Source organism: Bos mutus, chromosome X, assembly GCF_027580195.1.
Source record: "Bos mutus isolate GX-2022 chromosome X, NWIPB_WYAK_1.1, whole genome shotgun sequence".
NCBI classification, from domain to species: Eukaryota; Metazoa; Chordata; class Mammalia; order Artiodactyla; family Bovidae; genus Bos; species Bos mutus.
The window spans coordinates 115,210,916-115,227,602 of record NC_091646.1 but is presented as its reverse complement, the minus strand read 5'-3'; the positions used below and the strand labels follow the sequence as shown (position 1 = coordinate 115,227,602).

The window sequence follows — 16,687 nt, the reverse complement described above, 5'->3', positions numbered from 1 at the left end:
GTGATGCCATCCAGCCGTCTCATCCTCTGTCGTCCCCTTCTCCTCCTGCCCCCAATCCCTCCCAGCATCAGAGTCTTTTCCAATGAGGCAACTCTTCGCATGAGGTGGCCAAAGTGCTGATAGATATAGATATATATGGGCTTCCCAGGTGGTACTAGTGGTAAAGGACCCACCAGCCAGTGCAGGAGATGGAAGAGATGTGGGTTTGATCCCTGGGTCGGGAAGATCCCCTGGAGGAGGGCTTGGCAGCCCACTCCAGTATTCTTGCCTGGAGAATCTCACGGACAGAGGAGCATGGCGGGCTGCCATGCAAAGGGTTGCAAAGAGTCGTATGTGACTGAAGTGACTTAGCACACATGTATATGTATATTCTTTTTCAGATTCTTTTCCCTTATTGGTTATTATAAAATATTGAGTGTAGGTCCCTGTGCTATACAGTATGTCCTTATTGTTTCTCTTGTTTTATATATACTAGTGTGTATGTATTAACCCCACAGTCCTAATTTATCCTTCCCTTCCTTCCTCTTTGGTAACCATATTTCCAGTGTGCACTCTTAATGTTTTGATGCCACAATCCTGAATCTTCTGAAACAGTTTCTAATGGGGAAGAGTTTAATTTCACTCACCAGATCCGTTTTGTGAAACCACCCCCACATCTTGTATACCTTATACCTTCCGAGTGGGAGGCTTGCATCTATAGTTTTAGTGCTTCTTAAGCTTCATGGTGCTTACAGATCACCTGGAAATCTTAAAATGCAGATTCTGATTCGGGAACTCTGGGGTGAGGCCCCAAACTCTGTGTGGCCACCAGCTCCCAGGTGATGCTGATGCTGCCAGTCTGAGGCCACACTTTCAGTAAGACGGGTCTACATTATTTCCAGTAGTCCGTGTCCTTAATGGTTGTTCTTTGATTTGAATCTCTACTAACAGCTCCCAGTTTGGAAATACCGGAGACTTAACAACTATTAGCTAAGAATATGGTTTATAGCCACTGTCACATTTCGTCTTTCCTTCCATCAAAGATGTTTCCAGGTCTAAGATCTATATTTCTTCTAAACAAGTTCCTCTGCCTTCCATCTTCATAAATACAGATGCTCACTCTAGAAGACTGAATACCAGCTATGTCAGAGGTCACTCTGAGGAGCTTTAGTTGTGTGACAGGAGAGACACTTTGCATTCTAGCTTCCTAAGGTCTTGACTAAGGGCGATGGTCTGCTCCTCCAGGTATCTTTCAGGCACATGGGTGCTCCTTGGCATTATCAATCCAAGTGTTATCTGGCTCTCAGCCCATGTAGTCACCATTTCTCATGGGGTGCAAGACACTGTGACAATAGGATTTTCTTGAAAAGGAAAGCTTCGTATAGTCCAGTAATTACGTACATCTACTTGCAGCAGTCTTTGTTGGTACAGTAAGGAAAGGAAATAACAGGGCATTACAAATGCCCCTGCATGCCGAGGATCCCAGCCAAATGCTCATTCAGCCTGTTCGACCATGTTTTCAACCCTGGTTAATTTGCTTTCCTTCGGGACTCAAAGCCACAGGCACGACAGCTCTTTGAGACCTCCCAAGACTGAGGTGCAGGCTATAGCTGGGTCTAAGTAGGTTGTATCTTTTCTCCAGATCCTCTCTTGAGCTGGGATCCTTGTCAGAATGAAGGTCCCCCCTCTGAGTGTGAGTGAGGACCCAGCCAGCACCACCTCAGGGGCAGCTCAAGTCAGGAGGTCCCCGAGGCCTGACTGGCAGGCCCTGCACGTCTCCTACCACCTCCTCTGTGACCATGTGTTTTGATTCCTCCCGCAGGCCCACCTGCTCTTTCCCAGCTGTGCCGCCTGTGTGTCCGGAAGTGCTTGGGTCGCAACTGTCACAAGACCATCCACAAACTGTACCTGCCGGACCCACTGGAAAAATTCCTCCTATACCAGTAGTCCCAACTATCTATAGGAAGATACTTGGAAAGAAATAGGTTGTTGCCTGCTGTACCCAGGGTGCCTAGTGTAGATGCACAACAGCTAGACTCCTGGTATCTTCACATGAGCTAAGCTAGTTAGAGCATAACACTGATGAACTGGAGTATGTGGGGAGTGGAGACACCTGATTAATTTAGCATTCTTTTTAACCAAGGCACAATCAGAAACCTTTTCATTTTTATTTCTCACTAAGAAATTAAAAAAAATTGTGAAGTAGAGTGAAACTAGTAGGCAGTTTTTCAAGATTCATGATTCTCGATTATCTAATGGTTACCATTCTGCATAGCATGTAGACACGTAAATCTGGGTGGATAAGATTATGATGAATATAAGTCTTCCAAGATGGATTCTTGATTCTGTTATTCCCTTCTTCCCCTTTGTTTCCTTTCATGAATAAATCTCTGCTAAAATTTTATTTCCTTGTGTTTTATTTTATATATAAGAAAGCCAAATACTTTAAAACATCACAGTTAATTGAAACTTGCAGTTATCGAAGTCCTTGTTGATGTTGATTACACATGGGAATGATAATATTTTGAATGTATTGGGCTGGCCAAAAAGTTCATTTGGGTTTTCCCAGACAACGTTACAAAAACTCAAACAAACTTTTTGGCCAATTCACTATTAGGTTAAATACAGTTCATTATTAAAATTAATTTCACTTCTTTTTAAATGTGACTACAATCCAATTTTAAATTATACATGTGGCTAACATTACATTTCTGTTGATATTGTTCTAGACTTTTTCTGATTTTCATGACTCATATCAAATAAGTACTCGTAGTTAACTATTTGGGGGATAAAGATTAACTTCTTATTTCATATCAATTTAAAAACAAATACTGGTTTTTAGAAAATGTTAAAACATTTCAAATGATGGTATAAAATACTGGAATAAAATGTTCATGAATATACATGAAAGGGGAGCTCTTTTGTAAGGATACTATCAAAGAAACTTTAAAGAAAAATACTGATAAATTAAAATAGATACCATAGAATATGCAGGAATTGGAGGCTTTCTGTCTTCAGAGTGTTTGCCAGAGTGCCTTTTTTGGTGTGCTTGCATCTTACTGAATGTCTAAAGTCTGTGTTAAGCCTCAGGATGTCCTAGGATGTTCAGTCTGTCTGTGGCCACAAGGAACTTGACAATCCTGTTGTTGCATCCACTTTTGGACATTTTGGACCATGAATTTCATGAATCGTTTGTATGAACCTCCCAAATCTGGGGAGGGGGAGGAGTGTGTGTGTGTGTGTGTATGTAGGGGGCGTTCTGTGTGTGTGTGTGTGTCTGTGTGTGTGTAGGGGGCGCTCTGTGTGTGTGTGTGTGCGTGTGTGTGTGTGTGTAGGGGGCGCTCTGCTCCTAAACTGAATCCCATTGATCCTTCTGCATCCAGAATGGGTGTGGAACAAGTCCAGAGCCCTGCATCTTGGTGGTATTGTGATGTTAGATAGTTTATGATTGGGCACAAGATAGTCTTTATTTTTTTTTTTCCCACGAAATAGTCTTTGCATTCCCTTTGAGCCCTGCATTCCATCAAGCTAGAATTAGGCCCTGAGATGAATCATCTAGTTTATATGAGATTATATGGCTTGCTTTGGGGGGTTCTGACCACTAATATAGATTATTTCATTTTTTTCAGAGGATGTGGAATGTTTTATTCCCAAAGTGGTGTGATTTCTTGCCATTTCAATCATATTTGAAGTACTCTGCAGTAACTTCTCCATTCATTCATGCATTTCTTACTCAGCACCTATTATGTGCCAGACACAGTTTGAGGCTATGAGAAAGAAAGATGGATGAGGTCCTTGCCCTTGAAAAGCTTATGTGTCAGTGGAAGCAACAGGGAATAAGCATAGACATATCATCACGACAGGAAATGATAAAAATGAAATTGTGGTAAAGAGCAATGATGAAAGCCACGGTTTTAAGTAAGTTGATTAGGCAAGGTCCCTGGCTGGGTGACTGAATTTTGAAAGTATTCGTGTGTGTATCTAATATTTATTTAATTTTTGCTATTAAGGTTTTAGTCACTGTTTTCAGTGTACTTTTAATACATCTTGACAGGGTTTTTTGTTTGTGTCTTTTCTTGATTTAATGTAGCAATCCTATTACAAAAGTATTTTTTTAATTGAAGTATAGTTGATTTACAGTGTCGTGTTTGTTTCTGATGAACAGCAGAGTGACCGAGTTATACATATATATACCCATTGTTTTCTACTTTCTTTTCCATTATGGTTCTGTGCTCTACAGTGGGTCCTTGTTCATCTGCTTTATATATAGTAGTTTGTATCTGCTAATCCCCAACTCCTGCTTTATCTGTGCCCCTCTTTGCTAAACCATAAGTTAGTTCTCTATGCCTATGAGTCTGTTTCTGTTTTGTAAGTAAGTTCATTTGTCACATTTTAGATTCCACATTTAAGTAATATCATATGGTATTTGTCTTTCTCTGCTTGGTATGATAATCTGTAGGCCCATTGATGTGGCTGCAAATGGCATTATTTCATTCTTTTTTGTAACTGAGTAATATTCTATTGTGTATGTATACCACATCTTTGTCAAACGTTTATCTGTTGGATATTTGGGTTGCTTCCATGTCTTGGCTATTGTGAATACTATTGATGTGAACATGGGGGTGCATGTGTATTTTCAGATTAGAGTTTGCTTCAGATACGTGACCAGGAGTGGCATTTCTGGATCATATGGAAACTCTAGTTTTTTAAGGAACCTACACACTGTTCTCCATGGTGGTGGCACTAATGTACATTCCCACCAACAGTGTAGCGGGGGTTACCTTTTCTCCACGCCCTCTCCAGCATTTGTTTTTTGTAGATTTTTTGATGATGGCCATTCTGACTTGTGTGAGGTGGTACCTACTGTAGTTCTGATTTGCATTTCTCTAACAATTAGTGATGTTGAGCATCTTTTCATGTGCCTGTTGACCATTTGTGTATGTATTCTTTGGAGAAATGTCTATTTAGGATTTAGGTGTTCTGCTTATTTTTTGATTGGGTTGTTTGTATTTTTTGGTATTGAGCTGCATGAGCTGTTTGTATATTTTGGAAATTAAGCCCTTGTCAGTTGCATCATTTGTGATTATTTTTTCCCAGTTCATAGGTTGTTTTTTCATTTTGTTTATGGTTTCCTTTGCTATGCAAAAGCTTATAAGTTTGACTAGGTCTCATTTGTTTATTTTTGTTACAAATGTATTTTTTGATTTCTGTTCTCCCCACAAACTATTTTTGTAATGATTTTCTAAGTTTCAAACTGTTTGAAACTATCCTTTAAAATGGTGGTTTCATATTTCTTAGCTATTTCCATATTGTTGGATATTTAATTATTTCTAATGTCTTGCTATTATAAATAATACGAGTGTGAACTTCATTTTGATAAGTCTTAAAACAGTTGAAATATTTCTTAGATTTTCAGAAGTGGTATTTCCTAAGAAAACTATTTAATAATATAAAATACTTTAAAATACCTACATAATGAATCATTTTAAGGGAAACTTATTTTCATAACCAAACAAGTACCACATATTATCTGTTCAAATGCCATCTGTCTCCCTACAGAGATATCTAATATATTCATCTGTATACCATGTGCCTATCATCTGTCTATCCATCCATCATTTATCTGACTGTATCCATCATCTGCTGTGACCCATTATTTTAAAAACTAAGCTTGCATGTGTCACTTGAAGATGCAAACCTCAACTCTCTGAAAAAGCCCATAAATTATTTAAAAGGTTGGGTACATCACGCAACATCTCTAAGTTTTTGTTCATATTTTATTAAGGAACCGTTTTCTCCCAAAGTAATTCTCCTCCCTGGTATTTCTAATATTGCCATGTCAAACAAACCTGAAGTTTACAGATGTTTCTTTTTTCAATAACAGTGCTCATTGCTGAGACGATTTTATGCGCTTCCCACATAGAGAACAGCTGACCTTTCAGAGACAGTGCCTGAAGTTGTCATGGTGAGGGCTGAATCATCGTCAAGGAAGGGCACTCTGTGCACTGGAGGACCTCTCGTTTACTCCCATTCCAAATCCTTGCCAGGCTACTCCTGCATGGACATTTGCATGTGAAATATCAGCATCATCTCCTTTCTCTAGCAGAGTCTGTACCAGGACAAAGGCAGGGGTCAGACAGGGTCACAGTCACAATAGCAGCTTCATCTTTTAACATGAGTGTAACCTGTAGAAAAGTATATACTACGTTTTAGTTTTCATTAATTTCCTCTCCTGCCATCATTATGTCTTGAAAATCTTTCAACTTGCAAAAAACTTGCAAGAATAATACAATGAATATTTGTCTATCTATCACTTCAGTTTGTCAGTTGATAAGATTTGCCACATTTGCTTATGCCTTTTTGTATGTATATATGAACATATGTATGTATATGTATATATACATATTTGTATGAATGTGTGTATACACACTTACATATATAAGTAGTTCCATGAATAATGAATACCTATACACATATTTTTTAAAATGAGCCCTTTGTAAGTCAACTCTGAGTTTTATGATTCTTCACCAGGGCTAGGATTAGGAGGAGGTGAGTGAGGCAAAAAATTTAAGGGGGCACCGAAAAACGTCATCAGGAGAAAAATTGTAGTGCAGTATTAAGAAAATTCAAATGTTAAGGGAAAAAGGTCCCCAGTGACCAAAATATCAAACATTTTAATAAAGACAGGCTGTGGTTTGTTTTACAAACCTGCATAACAGTGTAATGAAAACAATGTTCCCAATCAGCCCAAGGTCCTGGGACATGGGGCTGCTGGGTTTATGAGGAATGACAGTGGCTTGTGAACAGAATGGGCAGTGCTGACTACATATATTCAAGCAGTTTGACTATAGAGCTTATGTTAACTTTTTCTTAAAAAAAAAAAAATTATTAGGCTGCCCCAGGCTTTAGTTGTGGCATGTGGGATCTTAGTTCCCTGACCAGAGATTAAACTTGGGCTCCCTGCACTCCCTGCATTGGGAGGACAGAGTCTTAACTACTGGACCACCAAGGAAGTCCCAGGTTTTTCTATTTGGTGCAAAATATGTACATAGGGACACACGTTTCTCCCCTTGGATCACGCTTCCACAAGGCTCTGCATTGAGTACTTCAAGTAAGCATGTCCTAAGAACACAGTTTCTTTGACTTAAGCGTGGGCGATGCAGTGATCAAACGCAGGAAGTTTGACATTGATGCACTTGGAGTATCTGATATACATCTATATTTAAATTTCTGTGGTGGCACTGATGTCTTTTATGCCTTATCCTCCCTAATCAGGATCCAATCAAGGATCATCACATTTACTGATCAAGTCTCTTTATTCTCCTGTCATTTAGAAAGCTTCCCCCACCACTTCTGTGTTTTATGCCACCCCACTGGCATTTTTGAAGAGTTCAGCCTCATTGTTATGAAGACTCTTTCTCAGTTTTGATTTGCCCGATTGTTTGCTCAAGAATACTGCATTATGCCAGATTTTCAAAAAAACACATCCTTGTTTGAATCTTATCGCACTGATCTATGGAGTAAGAATGAGTGACAGCTTTCTAAAGTAACAACAGCAGCCAGCTCAGTGTGCAGAGCCAATTAGACGGGCACAACTAAGACAGGACTTCTTTCAGGAAAAGCGGATCACTCTGAATGACCAGAGGAGAGATGCACGTTTTGGGTTTTAAAGGTTTTGTACTTGAAAACTTGCCGGCTGGAATGACATGAGGTTTCAGCTCTGGGGCCGACTTTGACTGGTTGAAGGTGACTTCCAAGTCTGCCTAAGGTGTCAGGAGGAAAGTCTTGGAATCCCATGAGTGATGTCAGCCACAGATCTATAGGTGAGGGGTGGGGCAGAGTCAGTGGCCAGTGTTAAGTCTGCGTTTGATAGAGAATGATTATGGCCTTACTGCTAATACAGGCCATAATTCTTTTTTCCTGCCTAACCTGGGCTGAGTTTCCTGAACATGCAGACAGACACAGAGACCGACTCAAAGCTGGCAGATTGTTTTGCTCTTGCGGCTTCTTGTAAGCCAAGCTGTTTCTTTTTAATGAAAGCTCTCATACATGTAGTTCAACTTTATCCACATGTGGATCCTTAAAAATGCATCAACTTCCCTAGTAATATTTTTCTAATTCCTGACTGGAACTGTTGTTAAATAGTTTAAAAACAAAACAACAAACAGTTCCCATCTTCCAGCATCCACAGGTGTTGATCAGCATTATGAGAAGATAAAATGGTGATTAATTCCTTCCCAGATGCTAAGGCAACAACCTTCAAATCTTCTTTATTGTCGTTTTGGACAATCAAGTTAACTTTGAACATAGAGAAACCTTATCTTCTTGGTATTTAATGAAAAGTAAATAAAGAAGCTTTACTATGAAGATTTTGCTCAGAGAATGGGATGCTTTCCAGCTCTCCTGCTGCACTGTTTAACTCCTTGACAGCCAGTCTACATTGGGAGTAAATTTCTGCTGCCAAATGCAAGGTTCATTTTTCTTCAGATCTTTCCTGATACAGTAGTGAACAATGTATATATGCTTATGGCATTCTCAGTTAATTCTGCAAATAGAGCTGGAGGGCAATTTCAGTTCAGTTCAGTAGCTCAGTTGTGTCCAACTCTTTGTGACCCCATGAACAGCACTCTCTGTCCATCACCAACTCCCGGAGTTCACCCAAACTCATGTCCATTGAGTCAGTGATGCCATCCAACCATCTCATCCTCTATCGTCCCCTTCTCCTACCCTCAAATCTTTCCCAGCATCAGGGTCTTTTCCAATGAGTCAGCTCTTCGCATCAGGTGTGAAGGCCTAAGTATTGGAGTTTCAGCTTCAACATCAGTCCTTCCAATGAACACCCAGGACTATCTCCTTTAGGATGGACTGATTGGATCTCCTTGCAGTCCAAGGGACTCTCAAGAGTCTTCTCCAACATCACAGTTCAAAAGTACCAATTCTTCAGTGCTCAGCTTTCTTTATAGTCCAACTCTCACATCCATACATGACTACTGGAAAAACCATAGCCTTGACTAGACTTACCTTTGTTGACAAAGTAATGTCTCTGCTTTTTAATACACTTTCTAGGTTGGTCATAACTTTCCTTCTAAGGAGTAAGTGTCTTTTAATTTCATGGCTGCAATCACCATCTGCAGTGATTTTGGAGCCCCCCAAAATAAAGTCAGCCACTGTTTCCCCATCTACTTGCCATGAAGTGATGGGACCAGATGACATGATCTTAGTTTTCTGAATGTTGAGCTTTAAGCCAACTTTTTCCACTCTCCTCTTTCACTTTTATCAAGAGGCTCTTTAGTTCTTTACTTTCTGCCATAAGGGTGGTGTCATCCACATATCTGAGGTTATTGATATTTTTCCCGGCAATCTTGATTCCAGCTTGTGCTTCATCCAGCCCAGCATTTTGCATGATGTACTCTGCATATAAGTTAAATAAGCAGGGTGACAATATACAGCCTTGACGTACTCCTTTTCCTATTTGGAACTAGTCTGTTGTTCCATGTCCAGTTCTAACTGTTGCTTCCTGACCTGCATACAGGTTTCTCAAGAGGCAGGTCAGGTGGTCTGGTATTCCCATCTCTTTCAGAATTGTCCACAGTTTGTTAGGATCCACACAGTCAAAGGCTTTGGCATAGTCAATAAAGCAGAAATAGATGTTTTTTCTGGAATTCTCTTGCTTTTTCCACGATCCAGCGGATGTTGGCAATTTGATCTCTGGTTCCTCTGTCTTTTCTAAAACCAGCTTGAACATCTGGAAGTTCATGGTTCACGTATTGCTGAAGCCTGGCGTGGAGAATTTTGAGCATTACTTTACTAGCGTGTGAGATGAGTACAATTGTGCGGTAGTTTGAACATTCTTTGGCATTGCCTTTCTTAGGGATTGAAATGAAAACTGACCTTTTCCAGTCCTGTGGCCACTGCTGAGTTTTCCAAATTTGCTGACATATTGAGTCACTTTCTCACCATCATCTTTTAGGATTTGAAATAGCTCAACTGGAATTCCATCACCTCCACTAGGTTTGTTTGTAGTGATGCTTTCTAAGGCCCACTTGACTTCACATTCCAGGATGTCTGGCTCTAGGTGAGTGGCAATTTGGCAGTATTTAAATTTTAAGTGAACTGATTAATAATTGTAGACTATTAATTGGCCCAGTCAGTTTCCCCCAATGATAACTTTGTGCAAAACTGTAGTAAAATATCACAACCAGGAAATCAACATTGAGACCATCCATTGATCTCATTTGGGATTCTTGTTTGACTTGTACCCGCTCCTGTGTGTCTTTAGTTCTGTAGAAAAGATCACATGTGTATGAGCACAACTTGGACCCAGTGTTTCCACTCTTAGGAATCTCGCCTCTGGATATAACTGCATATTGTCACTGAGCCAAATTTGGGTCCACTCAGTGTGGTATTGACACTCATTGTGTCTATTGACACTGCATTGTGATGAAGGAATGTATAGTGTTTATTACAGAATACCAAGCAAGGACAATGGGCAGCTCATGCTCAAATGACCCAAACTCTCCAATGGCCTTTAGGGGAGGGGCTTTAAAGGCAGTGTGAATGAGGGAGCTGCAGGTTGTGTGGTGAGCTTGTGTTCTCGGATTGGTGGGCATCATGATGACATTTCAAGCATCACCAACCTTTGGGTTTTGACCAGTCTGAGGTCTACATGCTTGTCATCAGTTTTCATCTGGTGGGGGTCTGCTTCCTCTAGAAACAACTTATGCAAGTGTGTCAGAACTTTGTATCTTTTAGGGAACTGAGAGTTCAGTTAGTGTGCTATGTGGCAGATTTATAGTCTAAATTGTTACCATTTCCCAGCCTAACAGCTATTCTTTGTTTCTAGTCTTCACATTTCCTACTTACTAATGCAGATTGGGGAGGCCTGAGAGAGTAAAGCAAAAAGCCTTGTACTTAAAACAATAGGGACAGAGAGGCTTGTGTTGGGCTCCAATTCCCCCTTTTTCTTTAATAGTCCTCTGTCTTGAGGGGCACAGGTTCAGGACAAGAAAGGGAATATACTTTCGAATAGAGAGGTTAATCATAAACTCGGGGAACAGTTTAAGGGGGACTCAGTTTCAATACGTGCATGAAGCCATATGTAGAAATATATGAAGTGCAGTATTTTTGCAGTAGTAAAAGAAAATGGTAACACCCTGCCTCCATCATTAGGGGAATAATGAAATGTTTTTGGTGTGAAATACTTAAGGAATGCTCTGCTGTAGTGAATGAAGAAAAGGACAGAGCCATTGAGTTATTCTGCTGAAATGAAAAGACCCCCAAGACAAAATAAGTGTAAAAAGTGTTTGTGTTAATTACAATCATGTGGAAAAGGTACAGCAATAAATGTGTATCCCCATGAATGCAGGAAAATGCATTTTAAAATATGCAGGACATTCCTCAGACTGTAAACAGTGGCTCCCACATGGGTCAACTGAGGCTTGGTGAATCTGAAACAGTAAGGCTGTATCTTTGACATTAAAAATAATCGGTGATCGCTGCACAAGCAGACTATGCTTGAGACTAACTCAGAGCCTTCCCCAATGGGGAAGGAAAGTCCCTTTATACTTGGAGAGGGAGTGGGAATCCAGGGGTGGCCATCAGCCTGAGCCAGCAGCACCCAAGGGTATGGGGAAGCTGGGTGTATTTGAAAAGACACGGACAAAACCCCAGATATTTTGTAAAGGCAAACGGGGAAAACTTCACACAGTAAAACGTTTTATAACTAATCATTGAAAGATAGCAGCTCACCTCCAGGCCCCCTTGCTGCCCAGCAATCCATTTTTTCCCCAATAGCAACCCTGAATTATTTATTTAGAAGTTAAAATATAATGTGTGGAGAAGGGTGAGCAGGACATTTAGTGCAACCCCTGCAGTCAGAAGGTAGAAACTAGAAGTTCTTTCCAAACGTGCATTTTTGTAACATATAGACACATTTTCCCATAAGAAACTCCCAGAAAAATTGAAACCACATGTGCAGATGGTCAGGGCGTGCTGTGTAAGTTGCTGTGCAAGCAATTCAGCAGGGCTGCAGCAAAACCAGCTTTCTCAGCTCCTGGGTTCTGGGGCTTGTCTCAACAGCAAGAAACCCCCAAACAACAAGTGGATCCAGCAGGCAAACAATGTTGCAGAAGGCTAACGGTCTCCACCCCCCACCCTGTTCCCTGGGCTCTCCCAAAGTTACAGACTGTGAGTTTCCTTCCTGATAAACCTCAAGGCTTCCTCACTGATTGGTCTCAGTTTTGGAAAGGACGTGACATCAGCAACTTTGCAGACTTTAGGCTGGGGGGCTGCTGTGGGCTTTGGGCAGCCTCCAGCCTGTGAGGTAGATCGTGCGTGTGTGCGTGTGTGTGTATGTGTGTGTGTGTGTCCCCGTGTGCGCGTGTCTGTTTGACCACAGGTAGTACTCAGATTACCCTGCCTGTCCTGTTCTCTGCCATCTGACCAGGAGGGTGCCGCTCAGCCACTCACAGCCCTGGAATTTCCCAGGACCCGGGGGAGCATGGAATTTGGACTTTCCTGAACAGCTGAAGTGGAGTGTGGAGCTTGCCCAGCCCAGGAGAGCACCATGGATGGTGAACGACCAGGCAGAAACGGCAGCAAGCCCCCGGACATGAGGCTCTTTTCCAACCCATTGATGGGGGGTGAGTTTAGGGGCTGTGTTGTCAGCCTGCTGGGGAGGTCTGTTAACATGCTTAGGAGAGAAGAGAGATGAGGGTGGGGTGATTTCAGTGGCTTCATCTGAAATGTGGCCACAGGGTAGTTACTGGACAGATGTCCATGACTTACTGGTATCTGCCCTTCACATGGTTGCTCCAGAATGTGTACACCTCTTTCTGCAGGGTCCTGTGGACCATGTCAAGCCACTTATCACAGTTTATTCCCAGGAGAAATGTCAGCTGCAGAGAATTATTTTTTGTGGGTCAAATATATCATTGATATTCCATTGGAGGTTTGAAAGTCACTTCTAAATAGGAAGGAACATCTTCACTGCTAAAACATTTATTAAAAGGTCTTAGGTATGTGGCATTTGGGTGGGGCTGGGTTTATAAATGATGTTCAGAAATTGAGCCCTGATTGATTCACTTTAAAAGGAGCCTTTTTTTTTAACCTTTGGAGCAGTGTCTTAGAGGTATGATTCTCCCCTGTCTCCTGGTATCTTTGTTAATGCATAGAGTCCTATACCTCTGGGAAACTCATTTCCTGTGAGCACTCAGCAGGTACCTGCTGACTGAAAGGATTCTGAAAAATGGGTCTAGACATTAGAGGAGGCTGATTATATGATTATATTCAGCACCCTGGGAGACTGCCCACAACACTTGCTGGTCAAAGGGACAAAAAGCAGGGACCCTAACATCAGCTAGGACTTGCTACTCTCCTACTGTTTAGGTGCTGAAGGGGGAAAACACACACACAGACAAATACGAAATGTCGTCCCTCTGGCTCATGGAGCAGACAGGACTGCTCAAGTTAGTCGTTCGTGTATCCACTTTGGCTCATAAAAGAGCAGAGTCCTCAACAGCAAGTAGGATTTGGATCCGCCAAGGCAGACATGGATTAATCAGAGATACTGAGCGTGAACTTGGAGCAGTAGAAAGCAGAGTAGCACCATAAATAACTTTTAAAAATGGATTTGATAAATATATTTTTAAAGCAGCAAACCAATCAATATGGGGAAAAATCAGTAATGTGGTAGACTTCTGCATGATGATTTTACAGCTGAGTTTATTTTCATTTCTACCTGAGAGAGGGGCACTAGCCACTTTTCACTGTTCAGGGTTTCTAAAGGTCCTAATCCAGGAATTCCCCGGCAGTTCAGTGGTTGGGACTCCACGCTTCCACTGCAGGGGGCATAGGTTCGATCCCTGGTCGGGGAACTAAGATCCTGCATGCTGTGCCGCTGTGGCCAAAAATATAAATAAACAAAGGTCCTAATCCAACCCTGGTTGGGCCTGGCTGGGTGGGTATGGGTGGGCAGGCACTGTCACAGCTGGACTGCAGTGTCTTAAGGAGTCTAGTGAGAACACTGGAGAGACGAAATCTGAAAATGAAGCTTCAGAAGCTAGGTGGAGGAGTTTAGCCTTCAGGAGGCAGGGAACTGGGAGCCATTGATGGTTCTGGAGTGGAAGCTTGGCCATAATAAAGACTGTAAGTAAATGAATGTGGTAGCCATAGTCAGGATAGATTGTGGAGAATTTATGAGAAATTATTATAGTAATCCACTGCTTCTCAAACTCGTATACATCAGTATCACCTGGATGGATTGTTAAAATGCTGATGGCTGGGCTCCACCACCTCAGATACTAGGTCTGGGGAGGGGCCTGGAAGTCTGCATTTATAACAAGCTCCCGGGTAATGCTGATGGTGCTGTTTAGGGACAATACCTTGAGAATCACTGCATGAAGCTGGTATCTGGATCAAGCTTCAGAAATGACAGGGAAAGGGAAAATATGGCTTGTATTTTCAGAGGAAAGAGAAATCAAGCTCTGTTGCTTGATTAGCTCAGCTGGTAAAGAATCCACCTGCCATGCAGGAGACCCCAGTTTGATTCCTGGGAAGAATCCCCTGGAGAAGGGATAGGCTACCCACTCTAATATTTTTGGGCTTTCCTAGTGGCTCACATGGTAAAGAATCCGCCTGCAATGCAGGAGACCTGGGTTTGATTCCCAGATTGGGAAGATCCTGTGGAGGAGGGCATGGCAACCAGTTCCAGTATTCTGGCCTGGAGAATCCCATGGACAGAGGAGCCTGGAGGGCTACAGTCCATGAGCTTGCAAAGGGTAGGACATGAGGGAGTGACTAAGCACAGCACAAAGGAGAGAAGGCGGCCAGAACTGCAGCGTTTTCAAAGCCTAGGGTAATGTCAGCTCAGAGGGCTAGCTGAGAGAGAAGTCGCGAAGGGGAGCCGGCTTGGGGATCAGAGTGAGATAGGGAGGAGAAGGCGTGAATGTGCCAATGGCTGTGCCCAGGGCTCAGTATGAAGGTGCGGGACAGAGGCTGGGCAATGAATTCAGGTTGGGAATCAGGCCTCAGGCTGTTCTGCAGAGGGGCTGGGCTGAAATCCTGGAGGATACATTGTCTGATGACTGAGAGCCAAGGATGGAGCCCTGGGACAGAGTTCGATTTGAGGATGGAGAACCAGTAAATTGGATAGATAGGCAGGAAGAGACTCAGATGCTGTCATTTCACAGGGACTAAAGGAAGAGAAGTTTTCCAAGAAGGGGAAGTCACAAGGGTGGGTGCCAGGACCCTTCTGCTTGCCCAAGTCCTTCTCTACATCTGACCCACAGACTACTGCACCTTTGAAGCCTCTGCCCTCACAAAGCCCTCCCAGACTTTCTCCCAGCCCTTACCCAAATGGAGGCTCTCTCTCCCTACTGTACATCAGCCCTGCCCCTTGGGCAGAATTTCACTGATAGCTGGATTGCATTTATTTATGCTTCAGAAGACTTGACCTTGGTGAAGTGTGGAATGTGAAACACTCAGAATGTTGTTTCCAGGCCTTGATGAGAAACTCAACTCAGGTGAAGCGAATCCCCTGGCACTGGACCAGGGCAGAGGTCAGTGAGGTGTGGTTGGCCTTGGGGAGCTTGGCTGCTCCCACCTGCACTGGCAGGCTTTTCTTGGCAGCTGCCTCTGGAGGAAGGGAGGAAAGAACATGCAGATGGCAACAAAGTATTTATAGAGATGGAATTCTTGACCCTTCTGCCCCAGAAGTGGGAGTAGAATGTCTTTCTTTTCCCCTGAAATACCTCGTTATTGATCACATTGTGTCCATCCCCAGAACATAAAGTCCTAACCCCCTGAACCTCAGGCCGTGACCTGATTAGAAACATTGTCATCGCAGGTGTAATCAGTTAAGGCCGGGTCACAGTGGAGTAGGAGGGCCCCGCACCCCATGACTGGTCCATGGAAGAGCAGAGGAGGCAGAAAGGGATGAAGCCTTGTGACGGCAGAGGCGGAGGTTCTAAAGATACATGTGATGAGCCAAGAAACTGCAAAGATGGACACCCAACACCAGAGGCTAGAAGAGGCGAGGAAGGACTCATTCTCTTAGGGTGGATTTTTGGCTGTTGGGCCACCTCAACAGGGGCAGTTTTTTGAAACCTGCCTGATCAGACAGGATGGGTTGAGGGGTGAGGTCTCTATGGAGGAGGCCACCGGAGAGAGAGACGCAGACAGGAGAGGCAGGGTGATGGAACTGGGAGAAAGAATTGCAGTAGACAGGACTGATGTGCCCAAGAGTTGCCTTGCTGGGCCTTTGTATTTGTCTCTTTGCGACTGTGAGCCTCTGTTTCTTTGTCCTGTTGTGATTTGTCCTGCCATCTAACCAAGGTCCACAGTCACTGTAAACCCAACACCCAGATCCTCCCCAGTGTACTCACCACTGAACCTACCCCATCACCACCTGAAGACTGAAGGCGTGTGCTCCCACTGTCTCCGAGCAATGCAGCCTTTCTTCCCCGCCTTGCCCTTGCAAAATGTTTCCCAGGAGGAACAGTGATACTACCCCCAGCAATCACTGTAGGCTTTCAGAGCTTCATGAATAATAGCTCTTTTCAGAATGTACTAATTAGTACATTTTCAATCTCTTCTGAATAATGGAAATTTTAAAAAATCATTCTAGAAATGGCAATAAAATGAAATGGCAGCTTTCCTAATGTGCTGCAGGGTTTGATGGAGACTCAATTTCAAAGAAAGGTAAGTTGAA

General features: G+C 42.7%; 2 protein-coding genes across 5 annotated transcripts in view; both read left to right on the top strand.

Annotated features, from left to right (window-relative positions):
* ASB11 (ankyrin repeat and SOCS box containing 11) overlaps positions 1-2,383 on the top strand; it is a 32,138-nt gene extending 29,755 nt beyond the window's left edge. For all 4 annotated transcript variants that reach the window (XM_070366230.1, XM_005903117.2, XM_005903119.3 and 1 more), the window contains one exon: positions 1,802-2,383. In XM_070366230.1, the coding sequence (XP_070222331.1) occupies positions 1,802-1,926 (125 nt within the window). In that variant the 3' untranslated portion in view covers positions 1,927-2,383. The remainder of the gene's footprint in view (positions 1-1,801) is intronic.
* Positions 2,384-12,181: 9,798 nt separating this feature from the next.
* ASB9 (ankyrin repeat and SOCS box containing 9) overlaps positions 12,182-16,687 on the top strand; it is a 28,196-nt gene continuing 23,690 nt past the window's right edge. Inside the window, exons 1-2 of the mRNA XM_005903120.3 lie at positions 12,182-12,301; positions 12,425-12,620. Coding sequence (XP_005903182.1) covers positions 12,545-12,620 — 76 coding nt within the window. The 5' untranslated portion in view covers positions 12,182-12,301; positions 12,425-12,544. The remainder of the gene's footprint in view (positions 12,302-12,424; positions 12,621-16,687) is intronic.